Source organism: Larimichthys crocea, chromosome XXIV (genome assembly GCF_000972845.2).
Source record: "Larimichthys crocea isolate SSNF chromosome XXIV, L_crocea_2.0, whole genome shotgun sequence".
NCBI lineage: Eukaryota > Metazoa > Chordata > Actinopteri > Sciaenidae > Larimichthys > Larimichthys crocea.
Genome location: NC_040034.1, coordinates 10,821,875 through 10,849,204, shown reverse-complemented (window position 1 = coordinate 10,849,204; position 27,330 = coordinate 10,821,875). Strand labels below are relative to the sequence as shown.

The following is a 27,330-nucleotide window of genomic DNA, read 5'->3' as shown; positions in this document are numbered from 1 at the left end:
ACTAAAAGCAACATTTATCATGATCTCATGGTGGCGTTAGACAAAAAACTCTTGAGAAGTCTTCAGGATACATCCTCTCAGGAGTCAGAGGCCATGAATGTCACAGCAATGCATTCAATAGTTGCTGAGAACCGACAGGCATAGCCATAGAGTCACCTTCTAGCATCACTAAAATGTAATATGTGTGTTGTCTGATGCTGAATTTGGATATTATGTAGAGTACAAGACATGAAAAATGTCGTGCTTGAAATTGCAGCATTTAGAAAATGGAAGTCTGCCGCCGGCGTGACTGAAATCATCCATCAGGTACAGGTCAGCAGAATGAAAGATTGCAAAAAACGGCTGCGTTAGAGATTGGAGAAGAAGAAAAAGTAACTTAAAGTATCATCAATCTCATGCGTCACCTGCAGCGAGCAGTGGATGGCCTAACGGAGGTGTATTAGCTAATGAACTGGCCAGATTAGGGAGGCAGGCGCTTAGTTCACAAGCTGCCTCCGATGGCTCCTGCTGGCCCGGGGCTTAGGAGCTATAAATAGATAGAGGTGGATCAGAGAAGGGGAAACCCGCACATGACCTGAGAGGGGGATTAAAGAGGAGGCAGACAGACAGGGAGAGAAAAAAATCACAAACAAACACTGACAGAGGGATGTGAATGTGTGTGCACGCCATAAAGAGTGTGTGTCTGGGTCAAAGAGGAGCATGAAGAGAGGCCAAACGACCCCCACGAGAGATCATACTGTCCTTCTACGAGCATGTTAAACCCTTCCTGCCTCCCATCAGCCACATCCTTCCTGAGGTCAAACTCAGGTCAAATGAACAGCCCCCCTCCCCATCATCACACACACTGACACTCACACACATCAGAGCAATCATCAGAGACGCAGGGGTGTGTGTTTGTGCGTGTAAAACCACAAATACATGAGCAGAACCTGAGTGCATGATCAGATGATGAAATAAACACCATCAGCATCTCTGTCTGTCTGAGTCCTCAGGGAAAGTACACAAATTATTAGGTGGGAAGTGGAGGTTTTTGGTGAGGGTGACAAGAGAATGCTAAATTAATTAAAATCCTTTAAATCGTCCAAAATCAAATCATTGTACATGATCATTTTAGTGAGCACGGTGGGTCATAAAGGTATGTTTTACCCACATACAGAGGATATGTCTCTTTTACACACACTCTCACACTAAACGTCTCGACCAAAAGTAATTTCCTCTTTCAGTTTAAAGTAAAAATGTGTCAATTTGTAATTTCCTCTTTCAGTTTAAAGTAAAAATGTGTCAATTTGGGTTGTATTATGAATCAAATTCAGATTTTCCTAAATTTCTAATGTGCCTTTTTTTAGTTTATAATGGTTGAATGAGTTGTATGAGTTTAAAAAAAAAAGAGCAACTCTATACTTTAGGACTATATGTTATGATATAGAAGGAGGGTGTTGAAGACCAAATGAAATAATAAAGCTGGAGAGATGGTCTTACAATTTTAAAAATTGAAGTATAAGACTCATGGTGCAGTGTCTAAAGCCTTGCTGAGATAGTGTGAATAAAAAAAGAGATCAATGAGTTGGGTTGAGAGTAGAAAGACATGGCACACTGAGGCAGAATAACTCGAACACATACTATATATACACCAATACTTCACACCCTACTTTGACACACACACACACTGTTCTCTGTCAAAGAGGAAGTGTTCACGGTGTGGCGGAGGGATTATGCCGGATATGTGGAACAGATCTTGCTCAATGCTAGTGATCCTTATACTCAGGGGGTTTGAGCTTAGCAGCAGGCTGGATTTGTATTCTCTCCGTCTCCCCGTCTCTAACCTCTTTAACCTCTCTCTCTATTTGTCTGTCTCTTGTGAAGCTGTGGTAGGGTGGATGTTTGAAACAAGGCTGGAAATGAATTGACTGTGGGAGGAAAAACAGAGACTGGAGGATTACACATGAAGAGGGCTTGGCGGTCTTTCTCTAATATTTATTCTCTGTTTCTTTGTTGCCCACTCAAATGACATATTAGTTTCAGTGGCGGCTTTAGTGTTTAGGAGGATATGTAGACTTCAGTGGGATATTCGGAGCATCAATATGCTAAACTGTAGTTGAAGTCAGAAAATATCCTTGTAGTGGTGTGCAAAGTGCAGCCATTAAAGTATACTGGGTTTTCAATAATGGGGAATGAAAGTTTGGATTAAAATGTACATAGATAATGTGGTTAAAGGTTTAATCCTCACGATTCTCATTAAATCAAACCTTGTTGTTGATATTTTTTCCCATTATGGATTCAAATAGTTTCCCTGTGCATGAGGGATTCACGGAAAATGATGCGGCAGCTCTGCCAGCATGCAGAAAAGGTCAAAGCCTCTAATGCACTTTAGATAACTTTTTTTCATCAGGTGGACAGTGACAAAAAGGGTTTCAAACCTAGAAACCCAGGTGGGATGAAAAAGAACAGTTCCGAGAATAGTGACTCATAGTTTTCAGTTTTCTGCTGGGCCAAACAAAGCTGATGTGGCTAAGCTCACTTTGGACAAGGTTACATTACTGAAGCTCAGTTAAACAACATTTAGTTACAGCAAAGAAAAACGGTTTCATTACAAACACAAGGTCAAGCAGCAACATTGTGTAGAAATTGGTGTTTTAATGATTTAGCGCCCACAGTATTATACATGTATTCACATCAAACAGGTGCAACAACACAACGCATAGCAACCAGCTAATATTACTCCACTCCCTGTCAACAATCGCCCACGCCCCGGGCCTGAAAACCTCCTCTTTCCGGGTGGTCTAAAACTCCTCTGGTCCAAACACTAACACTTCTCTTGTGCAGTGAACTGAGCTAACATTAGTTAACATTGGCTAAGTTGAAGCAGATGGAGGACACCAGAGGGAAAGCAGAAAACTGTTTCTCCATAAAATATGATCCAGTTTCACCAAAATCAGCTGATTGCAAGTCAGTGTGGCATCGAGATGATTTTAAATCAGACAGAAAAGTTACACAGTGTTTAATTATTTATTATTTGACTCTGATGACTGATCAGACAACATGAATCATCATATATTTGCCAGATGACTGGCAGTATAAAAAGCCAACAGAAATAATTTCTGAGTAGTGCCCCCCCTTCTTTTCTTTTATTTTGTTTACTTTTCTTTTTTTATATTATTATTTTCTTTTTTTTTGTCAGTAGATGTTTAAGTACGTAAGGGCTTGTGTTGTGTTATGGATATTGTATGAAAAAATCAAAAAACTTTCTTCCTGTGCATTGATTGTCTTATATGTATTCTATCATGAATAAAAAGACCATTGCAAAAAAAAAAAAAAAAAAAAAAAAAAAAAAGCCAACAGATTTGCAGATATAGGTCTGGTTATATTCTACATTGTTCTCATAACAGCATAAAACTATAAACAGACGCTCCAGTCCCTGAATTACAGCAGAGCTCTTTGCTAACTCATCACAAATAGGGGTGCAGTTGTTATGGCAACAATAACCATCCAAACACCGGACTTTGAACTTTATATGACATCTCTGTCTGAGTTAGAGCTATACTAAGTAACAAACGACTGAAGAAAGACACTCTTCTTTATACTGTGACTTTTAGGAAAGAAACCACAGAAGCACTAAGTCATGCTTGGCGGAGACTCCGGTCTCTGACACAAGCCTCTTTCTCAGTCTCAACCTTTCTCCACATAAAACAGGGCTTTGTCCCTCAGTAACAAACAGCCAGGAAGGAACAGGAGGCGGGACACTTGTTCTCTCCAATACGTGTGAGTGTGAGTGTGTGTGTGTGCATTCGTGTTGTTCCATCCAGTAACAGTGTTGTTATGGGAAACCAGATTTCCATGGTGTGAGAATGGTCTCACACAAATACAGATACACAGAGTCTGTGTGCCAGAGACTGTCACCATCCTGAACATCAGCCAATCGTACATCTCCCATCTGGAGGGGAGAGAACATACAGTGGCATTGTTGGAAGACGAGATCATTCAACAACTAGATGGAAGAGAACTATTAAAAACAGATTTTAATTTAATTTTTCATCGGCTCTTCAATTCAAACCTCCAAAGCACTCGCACTGAGTAAGTTATTTTAGTGATTGTCTACTTCTGCATGCAGAGCTTTGACATGACCCAGAAAACACACCTGAGGCTGTCACCTCCAGCTATGTTCTGCTTGATAAACCTGCACAAGGCTCCATTGCATTCTCTTTGCTCTCTGTGACAACAGCAGACATAGATTAAGGCAGGTGGGATGTTTGTATTCTGCTTCACTGACTTATTAAATTAAATGCAAACATGCAAGTCACTGGGCTGTCTTCTTTCTGTGGCTGTTGTAAGTACATTTGAGAGTCTGTGTAGTTGGAGTCATGTTCTATTTAAGTTCTGGTTGGTTTAAATCATTTTGGGTTTTATTTTGAGTCATCATTTAAATTTTTCCCATAGCTCAATGTCAGCGTCTATGCAGCTCCTGGGTTTAACTGACTGTCAGTGCTGGTTGTCCAGACTTTAAGTATAGACAGAGTGGGATTCATTACGTCATTGTTAATTTATTGTCCTTTCTACGAGCTGTGTTTTATGTTACCATATTATCAGAATAGCATGCAGTTATGCCATGGTTGTCAGTAAGGCAGCATGCTTTCCAACTCTGGAGTTTTTTCAGGAGCTCAACAGTCAGATAAATAGTGACCTTCAGAGCAGCAATGGAAAGATTTGATACGGTGAACAAACAGAGCTCAAAGAAATACTGATGATACAGCTCAGCCCTCAATACGGTCCGACAGGAATAAGGCTGAGCCGACCAACAAAACAGAATCAGGCTGAACACTAGTTAGCTAACAGCTCAACGGACAAGACCCATCACTGACTGCTGCGTTCACTGTGTTACTGCTTGTCCCCAACATGTGTTCTCTCATCTCTGATACGCATAAAAACAAGACAAGAACCGCCTGTCTGAGAAATCAGATGTGCGGGTTGTGATCTCCCTCTGCAGATCAGCAACAAGCAGGCTCACATGTCCTACCATATTTTCCCCTTCAGGCTTAGAAAGAGAGGGTGAGTGGAGGGGTATTCAGTTGGTTGCAACTTCACCACTAGATGACACTACACTGGACCTTTAAATATAGGCTGGTTTTTAATTTTAAAGAAAATATATTTTACATATTAACTTATTAATTTGTATTCAATGTTTTCAATGTTGTAAGTTCAATATTTAGCTGTGAACTTAATGTTGATATAATTTGATGTAGCCTGACATGACATTTATCTAAAATTGTTTAAAACCGATGAGTATCTTTGTACACAGTTTCCTTTGAAGGGGAACGAGTTATACTCTTAGTGTGACAGATCTTACATTCTGATCTGCATTGCTCTTTACTGTCAAGAGAGAGGTCGGTAATTTCTTATCGTGTCGCATTTCTGCCTCATAACTTCTGACCTTCACATTTAGTGCCACTGATTTATGATGAAAGAAATCACACTGAATTGTAAGTTAAAACACGTGATTTAGTTTCAAACAAACAAATCCGGTCAATCAAAAGAAGGACTATTTGATTTAGCTTTGACCCCTCATTGAAACTGACAAATTGACGACCATAGAGGGGGAAACAAATCAAATACTGTCCGCCCTCTTTCCTCTCATCTCTGCACCTGTCTTCTTCATTAATCTATTTTTAATGGGATTCTCCACTTTTCCCTCTCCATCTGTTACAAACAAGACGAACACATGCAATGATGGACACACACAAACACACACACATGCAGAGCCAGGGCTTCCCCCTCGGTTCTTCCATTAACAGCAGATGTAGGAGACCAATTAGGGTGCTGTGCAGCCTCTGGGAGCTGCACCACGGGCACCGAGAGGTTAATTATATCTGTTTAGATCAGAACTGGCCAGATGAAATCCTGGCTTGCTTTTAAAGATGAGGAGCAACCGAATCAATGGGTCATAGGGCCACTAGAGACAGCACTCTCAGAGATAATTACCATAAATATAATCGAGTCAACGCTCACCTTGTCACAGTAATTTAATTAATCTTTAATTAATCTTAAACAGTTTGGTGACGATTAGAAGGGAGATTTATGCAGAGACAGCCATATGCATAGATATGCATGTACACACATGAATGCAGACACACATACCTGACACAGACACACACTGGTGATGATCTGTGCTGGAAATCATTTGCATACTAATCTGAGGCACATTTGAATACCTAACAGCGCCTTACAGCATATCCAAATGTAAAAACACATGATTTAATTGCTGTTTTCCTTTTTTTTAATGTGTCTCTGATTGGACAGAATAGCTTTGGTGATACTTTGAGCATCAAGCGGAGACTAAAAATAATGGCATCTCCCTGGGATTCTGCTGACTTGTGTGATTTATTGCTAGTCGCCCTCCCCCACAGGTAGAATCCAACGCTCTGTGAGCCACATTTAGTGTTACCATGCAGAGTAAAAGCATCCTACACAAGTCTGTATCTGGCTCTTTCATGGTATTTTTACACATCCCTGACATCCTGTTCAAGGACTCATGCAGCCTGCATGTCTCCTCTTCTGACCTTGATGCTATGCACACACACATACACACACACACACACACACACACACGCGTAGACAGTGAACTTGAAGATGGACAGGCGCACACGTATACAAATACCCTTACAGATAACCAGAGAGCGCTTCTCGTTTTCATGTTCGACTGCCAAAAGCGTTAGTTACACACACATGCGCAGAGTCAGTATTATATTTAGCACAAGAACTCACACACTCTTGCTTTACATGCCTGATTGTTTTAGTGGGTCATTGGATGAGGCTGTGTGAATGTGTGTCAGTGGAGGAAGAAAAAAAAAGGGAGAGCGAGAGAGAGAGAGAGAGGGGAGAGGAGAGGAGGGTGGAAATGCTCAGTTCATACAACAAATGGCAACTCCTGCCCGCTGGCTCACCAAGAGGCGATTTCCACGAGCATACTGACTCTGACCTTGTTTCTGAATAAAACGCAATGCATCACAAGGTTACTACACTATACCCAACAAAATATGTGTAAACAGAAGAAGAAATACTTGTTAAAGGCAGTTTTATAGACAGCTGAGATCAAGCAAAAGTGCAATGTCTGCAGAAAAAGAAAGAAAGTCCCTGCCTCAGAAAATATTATGACACTGACTGCTGCCAGAATATTGATAGACATATTTTATATATTGCAATGTTGACAGTTCGGTCCACCTCTACTTTACTGCAATAGTTAAAGATGCATTCAGCTCTAAAAAATGAGAAACAACAACAGCAATTTTGTTACAGAGCTCAAATATCATGACTCAGATGTGAATTTCAATTGTGCAAGAGCTGCACCCACAGCTGCCTCCACACATTAGAGAGTAGAAAAGATGACTCGATTCATTGTTCATTGTTTGATCCAGAGAAAATAAACTTGCCACTTTTTTTTTATATACAATAATCATTTCAAGTAAAAAGAAGAAAATCCTCTGCTTAAAACTTCTCAAATGTGAAAATGTTCTTTATTTTTCGAAGTTAGAAAAACAGAATATCTTTGTATTCTGGTCAACTTTGGCTCAGGGCCCATTTTTAAAACTTATAATAAAAGAATAATCATTGGTTGCAGTCCTAACACATTATATATTATCATGATATCTTAGTTTAGTAAGCAGATTATAACCCTATATACCCCAATATAGATTTGTGGGGTAGAATTAGCCGTAAATATATCAGTCTGTCCATACATATATTACTCTGCATATAGATAACTGACCTTTATTACTGGGGCTGTAAATTTCTGCTAAACTGACAACCTGCTATTCTGTATCATTTGATCCTGGCTCAATACGATCCTCCTGGCCTGTGGCCTCTATGCAAATAGCATACAACACAGCCACGATGCAGATCATTTTTTCTCTGTACAGAGTATGTATGCACTGTGCTGAATGCCCTACTTACAAGATTCATGAAGGGAGCAAGTTACCAGACTGGAGGGAACTACATGGATACCGGACTGCTTTTGTTATGTAACTGGCATCATTTCTCAACTGGCAACAAGAGAAGACCCACAAATCTGCTCTCCCAAACACACATGCGCACACACACACACACACACACACACACACACAAACACACACACTCAGCTTGACTCTCCTGCAGGACAGGATCTGCTATTTTAGACACCTCCACCACAGAGCCGGAGTCGTGGGGTATCTGCTGCCGTAGTCTACTGCACACACTTAATATAGACGTTTAATGAGCACACACTCAGTCACTCTGTGTAACTCTGTGTTATAGAAGCTCATGGCTCGCTATTCATCAGCATGAAAGAGAAAGTGCACGGCGAAACCCTTATCAGGAGAAGTGAGGGAGATAAGGAGTTAAAGGGGGGAGCAGCGAGACTCGTGACTAGCCCAAACCACCCCGCTCAATATCTGTCTGGAGATGAAACACAAAAACAGAAAAGCACTCTGAGCTCCACTTGGGGCACTCGCACAAGATCAAACAAGGAGCGTGAGAGAGTCTGACGTAGGGATGAGGTGTGGAGGGGAAGGAAAACGAAGAGAGCTTAAAGGAAGAGGAAAGTAAAGCAAGGTGAAGGACAGAAAGAGTCAGAGTGTTAAAAATGGAAGAAATCCAGCAACACCGAGGGAGATAAAAACAAGAAATAGAGAGCGGTGTGTGCTCTCACTGATACAGCAATAGGAAATCAATGACAACCTTTAAATGAATCAGCAGCAGTGGATAAGTTATCCCCATTCAGGTCGATATTTATTTAACTGCTGCTCTGGTACTTAGGTACAGTTACACATGAATAATGGCAGAGACACATCATTTCCTAATACCGCCTTCTCTCGCTGTTTCTCTACTGACATTTTTATGCACTGAGGAGGAAATATCAGAGTGCCAGCAGGTTTTACTAGGTATTGATAGATCATGTAAAAGAGGTTCAAATGAGGAAGAGGAGTAGATCTTCCGGTGACTATAAGTCAGTGCATGTGGATTTAATTTTCCCTGGAAAACATATTACAAAATACTTTGATCCCTCCCTTTAGAAAGTATTTAAACCAGGTCCACACTAACAATAATAAATTAATAAAATCAAATAAAGACTCTATTGATACTGTTCGAAGTGTAGCCTCTAAACTAAAGAAATCAAAAGTCAAACTTAGTCAAACACATACGCCTCCGTCTCTGTCCTTGGCTGCTGTGCTTGGTAACGTGAGCGGGGCTTTAATCCTAATCCTTCAACACGTGCCATCATCAGTCAGGGTTTGGATGCAGATATCCAAAGATGCGCAGCCAAGAAGAGGTGGAGACTAGATGGAGTCCTGTCACCTCCACTGTGCATCAAAGTCCCTCCGACAAACATCAAACGAGCCTCCATCTTTATTAATTTCCCCTCTCCGTCTGCCCAATGCATCTGCACTCCCACGGATTCAACCTTCCTTCCTTTCTTTACAATGCTCTGACTTTGCTGTGTCTTTGCTTCTGATTTCTCTGTCTCCCTCTTCCCTGTGAGAGCTGCATGGTGTGGGTGTACAGCATGAGTGTGGAGTGCAGAGATAAATGGATGTTTGATCCAAATCTGAGCAGACATCATTAGTTCAAAAGGTAAAAGACCAAATCTCACTAATGAATGCAGGGAAATGGATTTGTTAGGATGAACATGATCGTGTGGTCGTCAGTGTTACAGCACCGTAAGTGAGCCGGATTTACTTATTAACAGATTTACTTATTAAGCAGGAGCTTTTGGTGTACCAGGAGACAATGAACAAGGAATCACATTAATGTTTTTGCTGTAATGATTGTGCATGTTTTAGCTAATATTTCATAAAAGACAATCACTGTCCAAAGCTTGAGCTTTCAAAGCTTTTTAGAGAAACTCTAAAAAGGTTGCAGCTTGCAGCTTTGCTGTGATATGAGATCAGAGCTGAAATGACTACAATCAATCGAGAGACTTTAAGAACACTTTTTAATCTACAGCCATGTTAGCAGGTGGCTGGGTGTAACCACTGTGTGTATTATGAGCAAAATGCTAACGTCAGCAAAGTAACAAAGTCACAGTGACCATGCCAACATGCTGATGGTAAACAGATAATAATTATCCCGTTCATCATGTTTGTTTTGTGTGTAAACATGCTAACATTCGCTAATTAGTACTAAACACAAAGAACAGCTGGCACCGATGGGACTGTCTCTGGTTTTGCGTGTATGTGGTAATGAACCAAAGTATTTGAATGTGTTATATCAATCAATCAATCAATCAATCAATCAATCAATCAATCAATCAATCAATCAATCAATCAATCAATCAATCAATCCAGTAGTTGTTGAGACATTCAAACATCAAAATGGTGGAATGATTTTATAAAATGTGGTAGAAATAAAACAATAAATGATTGATAGAGTAACAGTCTAGTGAGACTGAACAAGGAGCTGACGTTGAAAACACTCCTTTGCATGTCAGATGCTCCAACATCTGACATTTGGGAGTCAAAAAGAATTTCTTTCATGTTGTGAATTCGAAGAGAGAAGTTGAGCAACAAGCAGACAGTGCAGAAAGAAAAGTCGGTACTGTCATCTGAATTCAGGTTTCAGGCATATTGCACAAAAAAAGGTTATTATTTGTGAGGTGAATATAAATCAATCAGGCCTTTGGATAATGGTTGATTGTAATGTAACAGCAGGCAAAGTAGAGACAACAACCAGGATGGTCCTTTAATGTGACGGTAACTTTCCTTTCCTTTGAAATGAACAACTGTGAACAATCGTAAATCGGTAAAAAAACAACAGCAATTTAATTACTGGGCGCACAACACGGACTAATCCAATGAAAAGTGTCCTTTTCTCCAGAACCAGACAAAAAGCCCGTTTCTGTCTGTAAGTCTAATGGGGCTAATTTTTAGTTAGAGCTAGTGATGACCTCCTGAGGACAAAGCATGTAGCCTGTGCGTGTTTCTGTAGTTTAGCTGACCTAGTCTCTGAACATTAGTCTGGTTGGATGCTCCACAACACACGGGCCGAGAGAGAGAGAGAGAGAGAGAGAGAGAGAGAGAGAGAGAGAGGGAGAGAGGGAGAATGAATGACATCATTGACTTTAGCTTTGAGCGGATCTGAGTTCAGCTGGACGGCTGCAACAGAGAAGTATGATGTCACTTTGGCCTACAGGCCCTGCACAGATAAACAGAGACAAACACATCCACTGTAGCTCCAATAGACTTTCAAACAACGAACAAGGCGCCGCTCCCTTGCCGTTGCAGGGAAGTGCGTTTGAGTTTTGTGTGAGTGAAGGAAATAGAGAAAATTCAGGGAGTTTGGAGGTTGGAAAATCCCTGGCAACATCTCCCGAGCAGCATGTCTTCATTTCATGAGCTTTCTCTCAGAGAGGAAACATGACATTATGAGGGATTACAAACAACCTCGCCTCGTCAGACAACTCGCAGGCTCTCCCACTGGTTGCTGGTCATGACATGACATGAAGAAGAAGGTGGGAATCTTAAAAAAAAAAAGACACTTAGGAGTTAAGTTAAGTGAAGGACAAAGTTAGGTAGGATTCTCCAGACCTGTGGGTAAAGTCGCAGTTACAGTCTCTCTGCATACTGAACCGCTCTGACACTAAACTTCTCCCACCTGTCACCGAACCACTGAGCCTCAAGGGTGACACGTATACAGTATACCGCGGTAATGAAATGCTGTACCTGCCACCGCACTGTAATTTCTGAGATTTTTAAAGGTCGGTTGTTTCCTCAGATGAAGTCATGGAGCTATTCTGATACTGTGAACAACTGCTACACCTGTTTTTCAGGTCAGTCCAACCGACCCACTTCAGTTGTTATCCTTAGCACAGATAGCTACATGTGAGTAGACAAAGTGCATATCTATTCCTTATCTCTTTATTTCAGCTTATCAGAAATCGGCACATATTCTGTGATGTTTTATAACCAGCAAACCAAGAAACATATTCAATCTAACACCTCACCCTTGTTACTTATTGCTACTTCCTTATAACTAAAGTCATTTATTGACCTAATGTATTAAGGGAATCCACCCAGGTGCAGGAAAACAGTCATACCTCTCTTCTCTACACTGAATATATAAAAGCATAGACAACTTTCACTTTTGCATGATCTATGACTCAACTAAAAGCTTCTCTCTTTGTCTGCAGCTGCTCCTTTGTGATTTCTATAAATTTAATGAGGGAAATCTATACGGGATAAAAGCTTTTCACTGGTTTCACCTCATCTGTCATGCCTGAAAGGCGTCCACAGTGGGAGATACCTCTTTGTAATTTCACATCTATGATTTGCTCTGCTGGACAAGTGCTTCCCCTATCCCCATCGACTGCTACTGCTTACACAGCGCAGTAAATTTTATTGATTATTTCATTATCCACCAACGGCAATTATAGGTTACTCTATGCTTCAACAACAAGGCTTATGCTCGCTAACAGCCGCAGTCACTGTAACTGCTAAGAGCATACTGAAAAATGTTAGGTGGTACATTAAAAACAATGAGGGAGATGAAAGGTGAGTCTTCTGAAACATTTAATTTGATCTTTATTGGATCAGTGAAGCTCAAAACAGCATTTCAGGCTGGTTCAAAGTCCCTTTGCCACAGTAGTAGCCGGTTATTGTGCTCAGGATAATCCCCTTTGTGTACGGGGCTCTGTAACTGTAGTTTGTCAGTATGCAGGCAGTGATGGTATCAACAAACTGAGCTTCATTCAAATGTAAAATATAGTTGGAAAAATCCTGAAATGTTGGAGCACTATAAGATCTTTTTGAGCATGCACTGTGCACATGTTTACTTTTTCAACTACAGCTTCTTGGAAATAAATCCTAAACTGATGTCATACTGATGTGTCATGCTGCTTTACTTCTTCCCTGAGTCACCCCCCTCTCCCGCCCATAATATTAGCAGCCTGGAGTATGGTTTCTCCCTCTGCCAGCAAAATGAATTACATTAGCGCAGCAGACAACATGAGCAATAAGAGTCCTGTTCTGTCATTTCTGTTCTGTCTCATTCAGCAAACCGATCAGCCGACGGGGGGAGAAATATATTCATAACATACCCCTCATCACATCAAGCAGAACCAGAGTAATCAAGGCAGCTGCTGTGAGCTAAAAGGTCTGTTCCTCATCCTCCCTCCTTCTTTGTTTATTAGCTCTCTTGATGACTGCTGGCTCACACACACTGTTGTCATTTTTCCGGCCTTGATTCGAGAAACTTCCCCGTTGCCATTCTTTAAATATTCACCAAAGCCAGTATGAATGTTTTGTCATTTACAAGAACATTAAGTCTGAGCTGAGGAAGCCCTATGCAGGCTAAAATAGCACATCTCTGCAAAACACACACACACACACACATTCACACACACACCTCTACTTGGTGTCAAGTTTAGCCAGTCAGCTGGTGACATGTCAAGTCCAGAGAAACAACATGTAAGCTGAGGGAAGACAAGGGAGGAAGGAAGGGTGAGGAGAGGATTAGTTAGTTTTACCGTTGCAGAACTGTAGCAGTGATGAGGTGTCATACAAGCTGCTGTAGCTGGAAAACCCGTCCTCCATTCTCAACCTCTGCTCCGCTCCTCTCTGCTCCCTCTGTTATCCTCCTCCTCCTCCTCTCTCTTCTCCTCTCTCTCTCTCTCTCTGTCTCTGGTGACTCCCCTCTGTTAGTTTATCGTTCACTTGGCGTCCAAGGCGCTCCCTCCATTCACTCTGCACGGGTCAGGCTCCCTGGGTGAGTCACCATGGCAACCCATTCACTCCGATTATGTCATGTGAACTCCAACCTCTCTTCTTTTCCACTCCCCTCTATAAAAATAAAAAAAACTAAAACAAAAAGTCCTGAACTATAGCAGAAAACACTCCCTGCTGAAGAATGACTGCACCGGCCACAGAGAGACAGAAGTTAAGAGGCTGGTGGTGGTTTTGTTTTCCCCCTTGAGCTCGTCCTCTCCTCCCTCCTGCTCCTCTTCTTCTCCTCCTCCTCCCTCTCTTCTCCTCTTGTCCTTCTGCAGAGGCAGCTGTGTGTCGTTAGCTCTCGCTGATCTCCAGCAGAAAAACAGCTTTAAGAGGGCTTGAGCTGAGAGCGCAGGCAAGCTCTGGCAAAGGCAGTCACTGTGTGTTTATGTGTGTGTCACTGTGTGTGTGTGTGTGTGTGTGTGTGTGAGTGTGAGTGTGTTTAGATAAAGCTCGGGACAGCCCAGCCTTCCCCTGTCACACACTGTGGACGAGTCAGAGCGCAGGGGGCTGGGCCTGTTGGATAGATCCTCCTCCTCCTCCTCTGCCAGAGGAGAGGAGAGGAGAAGACAGGGTAGGGTAGGAGATGAAATAAGGAGAGAGAAGTGAAGAGGAGAAGAGGAAAGAGGTGGACATGAGAGGACACAGAGGGGAGGAAAGATGAGGAGAAAGGATACAAAAGGAGGGAAGAAGGGGATAAGGTTGGGTAGGAGAACAGAGCAGAGGAGAGAAGAGGAGAGGGAAATACTGGATAGGGTAGGAGAGCAAAGGATAAAAGACAAGACATGAAAGGAGGGCAGAGGAAAGGAGAGATGCGAAAAGGAGACACAAGGAGAGGGAAGGAGAGGAGATACAAGGTAGGAGAGAAGAGGAGAAAGGTTACAAAAAAGGAAAGGAGGGTAGGAGAGGAAAGGAGAAAAGTGGAGAGGAGAAAAGATGTGATGACAAGGTAGGATAGGAGGACAAGAGGCAGATAAAAGAAGAGAAGAAGGACAAAAAAGAGAGGAGGGCGGAAGAGGGAGAGGAAAGGATAAAAGTGGAAGAGCAGAAAAGAGATGAGGTGAAAGGAGTGGGAGAGGAAAGGAGTTATGAGGACAAGGTAGGATAGAAGAGGAGAGAAGAAAGGAAGGGTAGGAGAACAGAGCAGAAGAAAGGAGAGAAGAAGAGAGACAAAAAGACAAGGAGGACAGACGAGAGAAGAGGAGAGGAAAGGATAAAAGAGGAGAAAGGAGGAGAGAAAAGTAGGCAGGAGGAGAGGGAACGAAAGGCGATGCGAGGACAAGAGGAAGAGAGAAGAAAAGGAGCGGAGGTTTGGTGTAGCAGAGATAAAAAATAAATCAGTGGTGGTTACACTTTGAGTCAATTTATATCAGTTACTACATTATTAGACTGCTCTTCACAGACTGTACACACACACAGACATATAACCACACACACTGTATGTAGCGGTATGGAGTCACATGGGGACGCACCATAACAAACCAAACGTCACATCTTTCCTGCAGACGAACATTCAGACATTGCCAGGGGATCTCTGCTTTGACTAAACATGATTATCATCCTGCCCTTCTGTGTGCGTCTTATCTGCCACGCTGCAGACTGCACGGAGACCGAGGGATCCTTAAAACAAGGACGAGAGGGGGAGAAAAATGAAAGGGAGACTAGGGGGATTGAGGAAAGAGAGAAATAAATGGGATAGAGGGGGAGGGGATGGAGAAGAAACAGAAAGACGGAGTGCTTGAGGAGGGTGTGGGGTACAGAGAGGAGGACCAAATTAAAAAGTGAGCCTGGTGGGAGTTTAGTGAGGAGGGAAAAAAAGGGGGATACCTCCCCAAAAAAAACTGAATGCTTCTTAATTCAAACTGGGGGTTTTGTGTGTGCATGCGAGGGAGGAGGGTAGGGGGTCTTTGCATTATTTATAATTCAAGCTTGCAGGGAAAAATAACAAGCGTAAGGAAGAGAGAGTCTGTGGCCTATATTCATGTCTGTAACATTCCCCCCCCCCCCTTTCTTGCGAGATCACAAGAGACGGAGCCGACAAAAATGACACAAAGGCAGGGACGCTCTAAAGAGGGAAGACCATGAAAGAATTCATCTGTTTCTCTCAGTGTTTTTTTTTATAGTAGCCCAGCAAGTGTGATATAATCTGTCTGTGCAGGTATCCCTCATAATGCCTGGAATAATGTAGTGGCCCGGCTCGCCCTGACCTTTAACATGAGGATGAAAGAAGACGCAGTGAAGCACCATATAACGCTTGATCAGTTTATGGTTCAAGGCCTCTATGCTGTTGACCTCAGAGCTGCACCACTCAACGCTGCACTCTGCCTCATTTATTACACAATAACTAAAAAAACCACCGATAGATTCACCGAGTTTAGCAGCAGCCCGGGATTATGTGAGAAAACAAGGCGCTCTTTGTAGGCCCGTGTTACATTTTCACACTGCGGTAATTGTTTTGTCAAATCACAAGGATATTACATTTGAAAACACGGAGAAAGTAAGATTGAGTGTTGACCTTTTACGCCACATTACAGTTGATGTTCTTATCTCCAGCTAGAAAAATGCATAGATAATAAATCTGCAGTCACATTTCAAATGTGTTTAACCACCCAAAGGTCAAAACATTGAATGTTTTGATTTGCTAACAGAAAGGTATTTCATGCAGCTCATCTGCAGAAGCAAGCAAGCAAGCAACGCACACTGTAAAGATCCTCTGTGTTTTTGTTCTGAGGGCTGTGAGTCACGCTGCTGTTTTGGTCTGAAGGGGTTCAGATTATTGCAAATCTCATTCTGGGGCAGATTTGATCTAGATTAAGGGCAGGTCCGGTTTTTGTGTGTGTGTGTGTGTGTCTGTCTCTCACGTGAGAAGCGGTCATTAAAATCTGTAGTATATTCCCTCCAAAATCCCTAAACCCCACCTTCAACCCAGAGGGTGGCAGGTGGTGGAAACACTGCTGCTCCACCACCACCCCTCCTCTCTCCACACCTCCCTATTGCCCCCCCACCCCCGTCAGTGAATCCAAAGGGTGCACACACACAACCACACCTACAATAAAAACAGGATAGTGCTGTGCACGCTATCTCACTTCTACTGCTGTATGTGCACAGCCTACAACACGCAATCTGTGTTCTAAAGATATTTATTCATCAATGAATTACTTTGTAATTTAATTAAATGTACTAACATTATGTTTACTATTTCCTTTAAAGCAGCTATAATCAATATTTTGTATAATAATAGTATGACAAAGTGTAGCTCGTAGTAATGAACCTTCAGAGAATCATCACCTGCATCTGCAGCTCCTCTCAGATTTATAGCAAGTTTCAGCTCATTGTTTCAGCTGTTCAGCTTCACTGTTTCTTCACTCATCACTCTCACAGCTTTATTTTCAGGCGCAGCAGGCCGCTGTTTTCAGAGAACAAGCTCCAAAAACATGCTGCTGACTACCTGCTCAACGGCAAACCACGGACAAACACAGCCACCATCTTGTGAGTGAAGACAGTGGAGATAAACAGCACTAAAAGAAGGGTAAATATTAGATTCACATTTGCCAGGGGATAGCGACTGGATATGTAAATAACATGTTTGCTGTCTTGATTTAAAAGATGATGACATGTCAGTGTTGTGTCTTTTTCTGTACAAACAAAATCAGTCATTGCAGGAATAACCTTTTAAACTTTGCCACTGGTTCCTTTTCTTTTTTAAAAGAAATCTATTTAAAATGAAGATACCAAAAGGTATATATTTTACACAAAAGGTATTGTATTTTACAACATGGTCTTATTGTAAATTTAAAGTGACTCGAGGGGAAATGAAGAGTTAAAACGTGTTAAATAGAAATCAGACAGATATTAAAACAGACTTTAAACAGTAAGAAGTTTTTGTACAACCTGCGTGGTCAGAGCATATCTTATACAGGTTTGGGTTAAGCCTATTTCAGCAAGGCTTTCTCACCTCACCTGTCCTGCTGACACTGTTTTTACAGTTTTGCTTCTCAGGAGACACTTAAAGGTCACATTCAAACTGAGCCGGTTCTTCTTCTTTTTCTTCCAGGGAGAGACATGGAGAAAGAAAAGAATCTGCTGACATTCATTTTATTCACAGATGATCAGTCAGTCTGTCAGTGGGCCAGGATTATACACAATCAAATCCAGATCTGAGGAGAAAACAAGGTCAATCCTCTGTGTGATCCAGCCACCATCTGTGCCCTGGTTGTTGGACTGTTTTGTCGTTTACACCATGAATTAATCCAACCTGAAGTCTTAATGATTCATATAAACACTGAATTTCAAACAAAGCCTGTGGAGGCGGTTTTACAATCAGTCAAGCTGGACAGCAAAAGACTGCACACAAATCTTTATGAAAATGTTTTTTGACAGTTCTGTGAAGGTTTGCTCCAACTGGTTAAACATTGCAGTGCACTAATGACACTGGGAATCATGCCAGGTTTACAGAGGTTTTACATGGAGACATGAAAATTAGATATCAAAAATGAATACACTGAAATAAAAAAATAAAAAACATCAAGTGTAGCCTGAGTCAAACATGACATTGGCACAAGTGATGTGAAAAAGGAGAGGTGAATGTGTGAACTCTAAAATGTAAATGCAGCAGCGGGTAACAAAGGTCACTCAACATGAGCCAACAAGAAAGAGTTGGCAGAATATCCTCACCATGCCAGCACTGTTATTCATTCATTTCCCTGATAATAAACATGCACATGAAGTTCATGACTTTAACAGCATGGTCGTTGTGCCGACATACAGTGCAAGCAAAGACTGCAAAGACTGCCACCAGCAGGTTGACATTTGTAGTTTTGAGATAAATGTCATGACAGTTTGACAGGAGAAAATTGGAGAAATTCACATTTTCATTAAGTCCAAATTTGGAGTTTGAAATACCTGCTAAACTAATGACAATCCCACCAGTGTAACTTAGGGTTAGTTGTGTTTAATGCTAATTAGCAAATGTTAGGTTTGGATAAAAACACAGCACTGCTGATGAGCACTGCGGGGGGCACGGGCACAGGGGAAAGGATAGATATAAAATCTTATGTTTAAGTCCTTTAATACAACCAGAATAGGTTAATAAAATATAAAAAGAATAATTAAAAGGGATGAAAGTTTCAGAATAAGTAAAATCAAAGTAAAAGATGTGTGGGGTTGTAATAATGCAACTATCCAGAAAACAGGCCACCAAACGGCTGAGTTGGCTCCTACTGTGACGTGTTACTGTCCAAAGAAAGTCCACGTTGTTTTATGTTTCAAGTTTTATGATGTTTATTAACCACAAAGAATAACAACAAACTTAAGTTGGCATAACGTGAAGAACTAAACAAGATGAAACCATACGATACGGAATGATGAGGTGTAGTGAAACATAATAATAAATAGTGATAGGTATTAACTGATGATAAGAAGTATTGTTTGGATTAACCCAAGACCATTTTTTAAAGGCATGGCGGTGGCATCCCATAACAGCAGCTGCACTATCGATGCACCTTGATGGTAAGAAAAGGCCAGAGCAGCAGAGGATGTAATGCTGCCTGTGACTGACAGGTTCACTCTTTCTAATAACTGTCTGGGCGAGAAAGCAGAGATAAGAGACGGCGTGAGATAGATTGAACGTGAGAGGGGAGAGTAAATCACGTGAGCGTGAAAATTCATCATTTCCAACCTGCTGGAGAAAATAACCTGTCATTTCTAATACATGCTTATCAGAGTAGGCGTCCAGCCCAGATTAAAACACATTTTATAACACTGAATTATGAACTCTGGTCCCTACACATCACACATTACCGGCTTCAAGAATCTAAAGTAAAGAGACAGCCTGTGTACTGTGTGTCAGTGATGAGTTGATGGTCCATTTATCACGGTCTTATCCGACATTAGCTAGGAGAAACATGACAGGCCACTATGTGCTGTGTGTGTACATGTGTTTGTGTGTGTCATAGAGAAACAAATGATTTTGTTTAACCCTGTAAAATAAACTAGAATCCATGAAGAAGAGCTGTTGAAAGTTTTTTGTCATCATGAATTATGTGGAGGAAATGTGACCTACTTTCAAAAAGGGAAACAAACCAGAAGGGGCTGCGTCAGGCAGAATAATGAGAAGAGTCTCATAGCAACATAGATGCTGGATTCAAACACACAATATGATACACGAGCTGTGACTTATCCCAATAAACCATCCACGCTCTTATCTGTCAGCCTTAGTACATCATTAGTCTAAATCTATGACTATAGGACCTCTTAGTCCCAACTTTTGCTTGCTGACAAGCTCACAATATTTACACTAACTTGTTGATGTTTAGCAGGTGTAATGTTTACCATGTTCAACATCATAGATTACAGTGTTATCATGATAACATTTACTAATCACCAACGATGGGAATGTCATTAGTTTGCAGGTATTTGGTCATACACCAAGGTAACGGACATGTCCTCATGATGGTGCTAGATGAAAGGTCCAGGGATCACCAAAGTTTTTACAATTCAACCTGAGGTGGATGTGAATGTGTGCACCACATTTTCATCTATTGAAGCTTTTAAGCAGAGTTACAGGAGCAGGATCACACCTCAACTGTGCAACTTCCAACATTCCTTTAAAAACCCTCCTACTCATCTCGTCCTCTTTGCGCTCTTGTATTTTGCACCCCTCCCGCCCACCATATTTCTTTCTCCTGTTTCTGTTTCTATCCTTCCTACTTCCCATAGGGTCTTGAGGTCTGTTGTATCCAGGTGCTACAGCAGATTACCCACCAAAACTTCACAAGAGTTCTCGCTTCACTCACAATCTTTCATTTCTTGTTGATATCGTGGACCTTGCTAGTGAAATAGTTGTTGATACATTTTACCTGCTGGTGGAACTGCAAGAAAAGTCAGAGAATCCTTAAAGTCATCATTTGGGAAACAATAAATTCTGTTAATCTGGCAGACCTTTAATAGTTGTTAATCATATGAGTGTGGCTAAAAATATTCGGTACTGTTATTATTTATCAGTACTTGTCATGTGGTGCTATCCGTTGTTCTACTTCTTAAATGTAATATTTTATATAACCCAATGAAAACAGTCAACTAGCAAAGATTGTGTAACATATTTTTGCTGCCAGTGCAGAGGAACAAGGCTACAAGATGAGAGCAAATGGCAATGAAACACTGCAGTACACTGTTGTGTTGCCACACAAGCAGCAGCAATGCCAAATGATGATGTTAGGGTTCAGAAAAACTGGGTCACCCACTTGTGTTTTCAGGGCAGTCTTCTGGTTATGGTCTCTAATAACATTATGCATGTAGAAATTCCCTGCCAGACTATAATATCTACAACAAAAAACCCACATTTCATTTGCAAGTCTAACTGTGTTGCAATAATGTGACAGATTTTAACAACAATTCTGATTCTTACCTGACTAATGGATGAGTTTGTGTTGTTAATGACAGCATTACATGGGTAAAATGGACCTGATTTATGCTTACATTATTAAAATAAATCAGTAAATACAGACCCGGATGTGGTGCTGCAGCTACAGTCACTGTTTGGTCAGTTAGGCTTAAAAACAGAGATGTCCTGTTAAGTCTCTATGGATGGCGTGTGAAGACAGAGAGGCAGAGAAGGCACGTGAGTGTAAAAGAGGAGAATCTGCTTCTGGGCTGCAAATAGCTCCTAATCCTGAGGCTGTGTCTTAGCAGCACTGAAGAATTATAGCGCACCCTACCACAACTTGTATATTATAAATATGTGGTTTCTGGAACTGAACATCTTAGTATCATCTGACTTTAATTCAATCAGTGCATTACGTTTTGTTGCTCAAAAACCAGGAAATGAGTCAGCATTTGTCAGCGTCTGTGTTTATGCCTCGCAGTTTCAAAATTTGTTGTTTGAAACATCTGTTGCACTGAGCAACGTGAACTTGTCCAGCGTTCATACCTGACAGACTGTCACTAGTTGTCATTGGCACGTGCAGTATGTTACACGGTGCTACTTCCCGTCACTCTTAATCCTGACCCTGAGCATCAGTAGTGCCTTAAGGGATTAGGTAGGAACATTTTGGGGAATACACTTGCTAAGAGACAGATGAGAAGATCCATAGCCTGCCACTCACATGTCATGCACAAATTATTGAGATACACTAAGCAGCAGGCTCTGTAGCTGTGAAATGAGAAATACCAAAAACTGCAGTTCCTCAAACGTCCACTTGAGGCTGGCTACAGAACAAGTCACTCTCCATAAGCCCCCATGTTTAAATGCCCAACTTCCCAGCAGAAATAAACATGTTTACAGCCTGGTACAAAAAACAGTTTTGGTCTCTATAGCTCATTTCCCTGTTCATCCTCAAAGGGCTTTACAGTATGTACAGCATTCAACACCTTCCAGCCTTCTATGTTTGATTTGAATAAGGAGATACTCCCAAAATAAATCCTTGATCCTTCTTCCAGGATGGAGTAGGCGGACATACAATAGATATTGAATATGTGTAGAAAGCAGGATTAGCTTTCTCAGGAGCAGACGTGAACAGGCAGGTAGCCAAAATCAGACGGAGAAACACTGAGATACATGGATGTGCCAGTAAAGAGGACCTACTGTATTATTGTCCAGAAAAGTATGACAGTTTTAACATCATATCAAATCATATTGTGCGGTATTACTTGAGACTTCATCGCTTCTGTGCCAACCCTCTTCCAGCCTCCTTCCTCCCTACCTGACCTTCTCGCCTTTACACTAATGACGTAGTACAAGTGGGGAAGAAGGGATATAAACCACCCTGATTCTCTACATCTAATCTATATGTTAATGAGGCATAACTTGGTCACATACGTAGAACAGGATTGTAATTCAGCAGAAAGGAGCCCATGAACATCTACTAAGGTGCCTGATGCTATGTATCAAAAAGCAGGACAGCACCTCGCAGGTCAACGGGAGAGTATAATTTGTCAACCCTCTACTGCTGTGAAAACGATTAATATACCTAAAAGACGGCGATTTTAATCCACCTCATCACTACCATGAACGTCCAGCAGTGCTATGCTGTGTGATACACACCCGCAAACTGTGTCTCCCAGAGTGCGTTCAGCAGGGCTATGTGTTCTCTCAAGCGACGACAACATTAATCACATCTGACTTGGCAGCTGAAACATCCATGTAGACCCTTCCCCCATTTCCTGTGCAACCAAGAACTCTGCTCTATTCTTTTCTGTACACAATTCCATAGATATCTACTGTGAATACACGCAAAACTCATCTGGCTATGGGTGCAAACACCCTTCAGCACACAGTGTTATCATTCACTCGCCTTTTACGCACCATCTCCCCAAGCTTTATGCTAAAAATTCCTGAAGTTCCATTTCATGTTATATGTTTTTTTCTTTACTGTTCCTGCATCTAATAATGTTTCTTCCTCCCCTTGCTGGTCTCTCCTCTCCTGTTCCCTCCAAAGTCAGAGCAACTCAGTCCTCCAATCAATACAGCTTAAAATAAACTCTGCTGAGGAAAATCTGGTGTGTGCTGCAGAGTTCTCTAATGCATATGTTGTGGCAGATCACACTCCTCCCTGCATGTCTCACGTACACAACCCAAAACTGCAGGTGACTGTGCTCAAACCCGCGTGACAAATGACCCATTTTCAGCCAGTTTGTTCACATGAGGAATAGTTTAAACACTGGCAAAGCTACATTGTGCTCATATTCAGGGCACAGATGGAGGTGTTGACGTCAGCGGGCCATGATGCTCTCTTCATCTCTCATCTGCATTTCTGAACACACTTGCTCTAAGCATGCCCTCCTCGCACACACACACACACACGCACAAGTCTCCATGTAGGCCTGGATTGATTGTGGTTTTTCTGCCACATAAAGGCTTGTCAGTTCCCATTGATGCCCTTATAACTCTGACACACCGCAGCCAGAGCTGCTTTTCATTTTTCACTGAAATGATCCCCATAGAGACAGCCACCACCTCATTCCTCCTCACTCCCTCACCCCTTTCCTCCTCCTTACCCTCCTCATCTCCCTCTTTATTCCTTACCTCCTATCTTCCTTGCTGCCCTTTCACTTCACTTCTTTTGTCATATCTCATTTCTCTCCACTTTTGCACCTCATCTCCTAATCATTTTTGACCATGTGCTTTTTCCGTCACTCCATTATCAGGACCAACATTCATTCAAGATGTGCAAATACTACCACCTGCAGGACAATTGTTGCACTGTCGCTGACTTTGGAACTGAAACAGTAAAATCTGATAATCAGCGTCTAACTATATATTGTCATTGCATTGTTAAGAATATCTTCCCTCAATCCTAAATACTGCTTTTTAAATAGGACAGAGCCATTGTTAATGTTATTAGTAACGCCTATGCTCCTCCAGCAAAATGTCTGCTGTGAAAAACTTTGTCTAAGATAACTTAAAGGATATTTCATATTTTAAGAGAGGTGTAAATATTGTTTTTGGTATGAGTGCCTTCTGTGATGCTAGTTAAGCGTTTACTGAAACTGAACTTGAATCCTTCCCAGAGGTCACTCTTCTAAACAGTTTACTTGCTGTATAAGTGCTGTTTCCTTTACGTGCTGTTTCCTTCAGATAACATCTTTATTCCCACACATCCTTAATGGGTTCACCATTACATTGTCAGCTTTGCACACAAACTTCTTGTTCTGTCGGTTTGAAAATTTTGTTTAACCTTTGGTGGGACCTTTGGAAGTCTCACGACATCATCAAGGATTACAGCCACCCAGCTCACAGATTGTTTTTCTTGTTACCGTCTGGCGGTCGTTACAGGAGCGTGGCTGCACGTACCACCAGGTTTTACCACCAGGCCTATTAGGACTAAAATGCCATGCCTGCTGCCACTATATAACTTTACTCTAACCCATAGTCCTCAATTTTCATGTATTTATATTGTGTGGTATGTTTTATTTATACGGTACATTCATGCTTATTTATACATTGAAACTTATTTAATACACTGTATAAATTTGTCACTTTTTCACAATATCACTTCACATTTATACAGTGAAAAGTGTACTAATAATACATATTCTAACATAGTTTATTTATACATATTTTATTTTGTTATATTTTATTTACATCATTCAACTTTTCAGAATGTTTAATTTTAGGATCCAAAGGTTTCTATAAATACAAAATGTCAGAATAAAAATATCACAATATTGTATTGAACGTTTTGTTCCTTGCCATGTTGAATTTAAATATTTAGCTCAAAATTTGCGATATAGTTTAATGGAAGAGATACATACAAATATATAAATAATATATACATAAATGAAATTGTCATCAAACAGTGTAAAAAAATACCTTTGTCTTTTGGTTGTAACGTCTAAAGAGCAGGGCTGTGTTTATATTTTGGTTTTATGGTGTATTATTGTTTTTTTGCTCTAATTATGTTTATTGCTCTAGTATCTTGTAAGTCTATGTAGGCTGCGCACTTTTGGTGCACAACACTTTTACTCTACCTGTATGTAGATAAGGAAAAAAGTTCAACGCTGGAAACATCAGGCTCAAGTTTTAACATAACAGCAGTGTAAGTTTATCAATTTGTGTCATCTGCAGGATAGGAGGACACAAACAAGGCAGCAACACTGAGTTTGAGGCGTTTCACTTCCAGAAAGTAAATCAGTGATTCAGCTTACTGATTCTGATGTTATTTCCTGGCAAAAACTTTAGCATGTATGATGATATGATCATCTGATAGATAATGCAGTGAGCACAATCTTGGCAGGAGTTGCTGTGGATTTTATAATTGACAACATCAAACTGCTGAGTCATTTTTAATTAAGGGGATCATGCTTGGACTGAGCCAGAGAGGGAAGGGAACAGGAAACAGGATAAGAAAGGACACAGAGAGATGAGATAGAGGGAAGGAGTAAAAAAACGAAACATGAGTGAGTGAGCGAGCAAAGAACAAGACAAGGGGACAGTTTCTATTTATAACTGATTGTTTTAGTTGGTCTGTCAGCCGGGCGGTAAAGGCTTTAGCTCCTCTTAGCTTGGCTGCACTTGTGGGAAATGACCCTTCACTTAATGCTTAACCACACGCACGCACACACACACACCTGCACATACACACACCACACATCTTTAGACCATTTGTCCTCAACAGCCCTGGAAAAGCCAGATCACATGCAACATTGTTATGTCCACAATCAGTGTGAGAGACTCACGAGAGGTACAACTAACCTCCCCAGCTCCACTCACCCTCTCTACATATCTCTGATTAAAACTCCTGCAGAGTCATCCTGCATTGTTTTAATAAAACCAGAGGGATTTCTCTCCAAGTTTCCATATAAGGGCCCAAAACTGAACCCGCTCCTCTTTGCAGCTGAATACTTGCTGGGTGAGGTGTCCCAGTGGAGGGCTTAGACCAAAACAGGGTGGGCCCAAAAAGAAAGACCCCCTCCCTTAAACATACACAGAAAATGCACATGTACAGACACACAAATCCAAACAATTTACAAGCAAGTATGCAGAGATACGCGCCTCATATATTACTCTTGAACACCGGTGCATGGTCACAAGAGTGCTTTTGCTTACCCGTAGGTAGCCCCTCACAGTCAGACATGGCTAGAGAGGGAAGAGGATCAGGAGAGTGTCTTCTCTTGTCAGCTGAGTCTCTGCAGGCTGCTCTGCAGTATCTGTTTTCTGTTTGCTTGACAAACTCTCTGTTTTTTGGCTCTAAGCAGCCAGACCCTCTCTATCACAAACACACTGTTTAGCTTTCTTACTTTACTTTGTATCTCCTTGTCCTCCCCACTCTCTCTGCCTCTTTCAACAATCTGACCAGTGGCTGGTGGATATGCCAATCAAACATCACACACTATGCTATTGGACACTAAATTTGTAACCAACAGTCCTCCCATGGGATACAGTTTCTCTTGAATATGGCAGGCCTTCTTAGATATACTCTCATGGACTTTCTCATATATTTACAACATAAATTTGACCACGACCAAGTCAAACAAAAGAAAGAAAACTGTTGTCCACAAGAATGCTGAACCCTGTCCTTACAAATTCACCATAACATTTTCAGAACCGCAGTTGTTGTCCCAGTATGAATTTCTTATCCCTTGAGCCTGTAACAGACAACACAGAAAAGAGACAGATTGGCCAAACCCTGGCATTACTTCAGAAAAACTAGCATTTTTTTTATTTTGGGCAGTAGTAGCAGTTGTTTCCTGTGGGGGGCGCTTGTGTCTCATTGAATAGCAGCTCCTTCACATCAGGAGAAATCCTTTGTTGTCTCCAATTCCTCCTCAAGTGGCCTGGATACCAAGAAATTTCCAGGGTCAAGTGACTCTGTGCTCAAGACTGCAATTTTGACAGCAAAACTTAATCTCAATGGTCTGTTTTATTTCTCATCGTAAAAAAGAGAAAGAAAGCCAGAGGCCATTTCTTGAGTAGCTACATTTGCTGCCAATTCTTTACTAAATGCAGACAGACAGGCGAGGGAGCAGAAAAACAGAAAGTTGTCTCATTAGTGGAGAGACGAGATGTTAAGAGTAAACATAAAGATGAAGAATCCGTGAAGAAGAAAAGATCACAGCCAGCTTCGTCTCTCCTTAAGTCCTTTCATAACACAGCAGACAAAGAAAC

The 27,330-nt window shown here is 41.3% G+C and overlaps 1 protein-coding gene across 7 annotated transcripts in view; it reads right to left on the bottom strand.

Moving 5' to 3' along the window:
* eml1 (EMAP like 1) overlaps positions 1–26,440 on the bottom strand; it is a 51,344-nt gene extending 24,904 nt beyond the window's left edge. For 2 of the 7 annotated variants that reach the window (XM_019277112.2, XM_019277113.2), the window contains exon 1: positions 13,487–14,169. In XM_019277112.2, coding sequence (XP_019132657.2) covers positions 13,487–13,553 — 67 coding nt within the window. In that variant the 5' untranslated portion in view covers positions 13,554–14,169. Of the gene's footprint in view, positions 1–13,486; positions 14,170–26,271 lie in introns of those variants that run through there. The other 5 variants (XM_019277117.2, XM_019277118.2, XM_019277116.2 and 2 more) reach the window with 4 other exon arrangements.
* Positions 26,441–27,330: the final 890 nt, after the last annotated feature.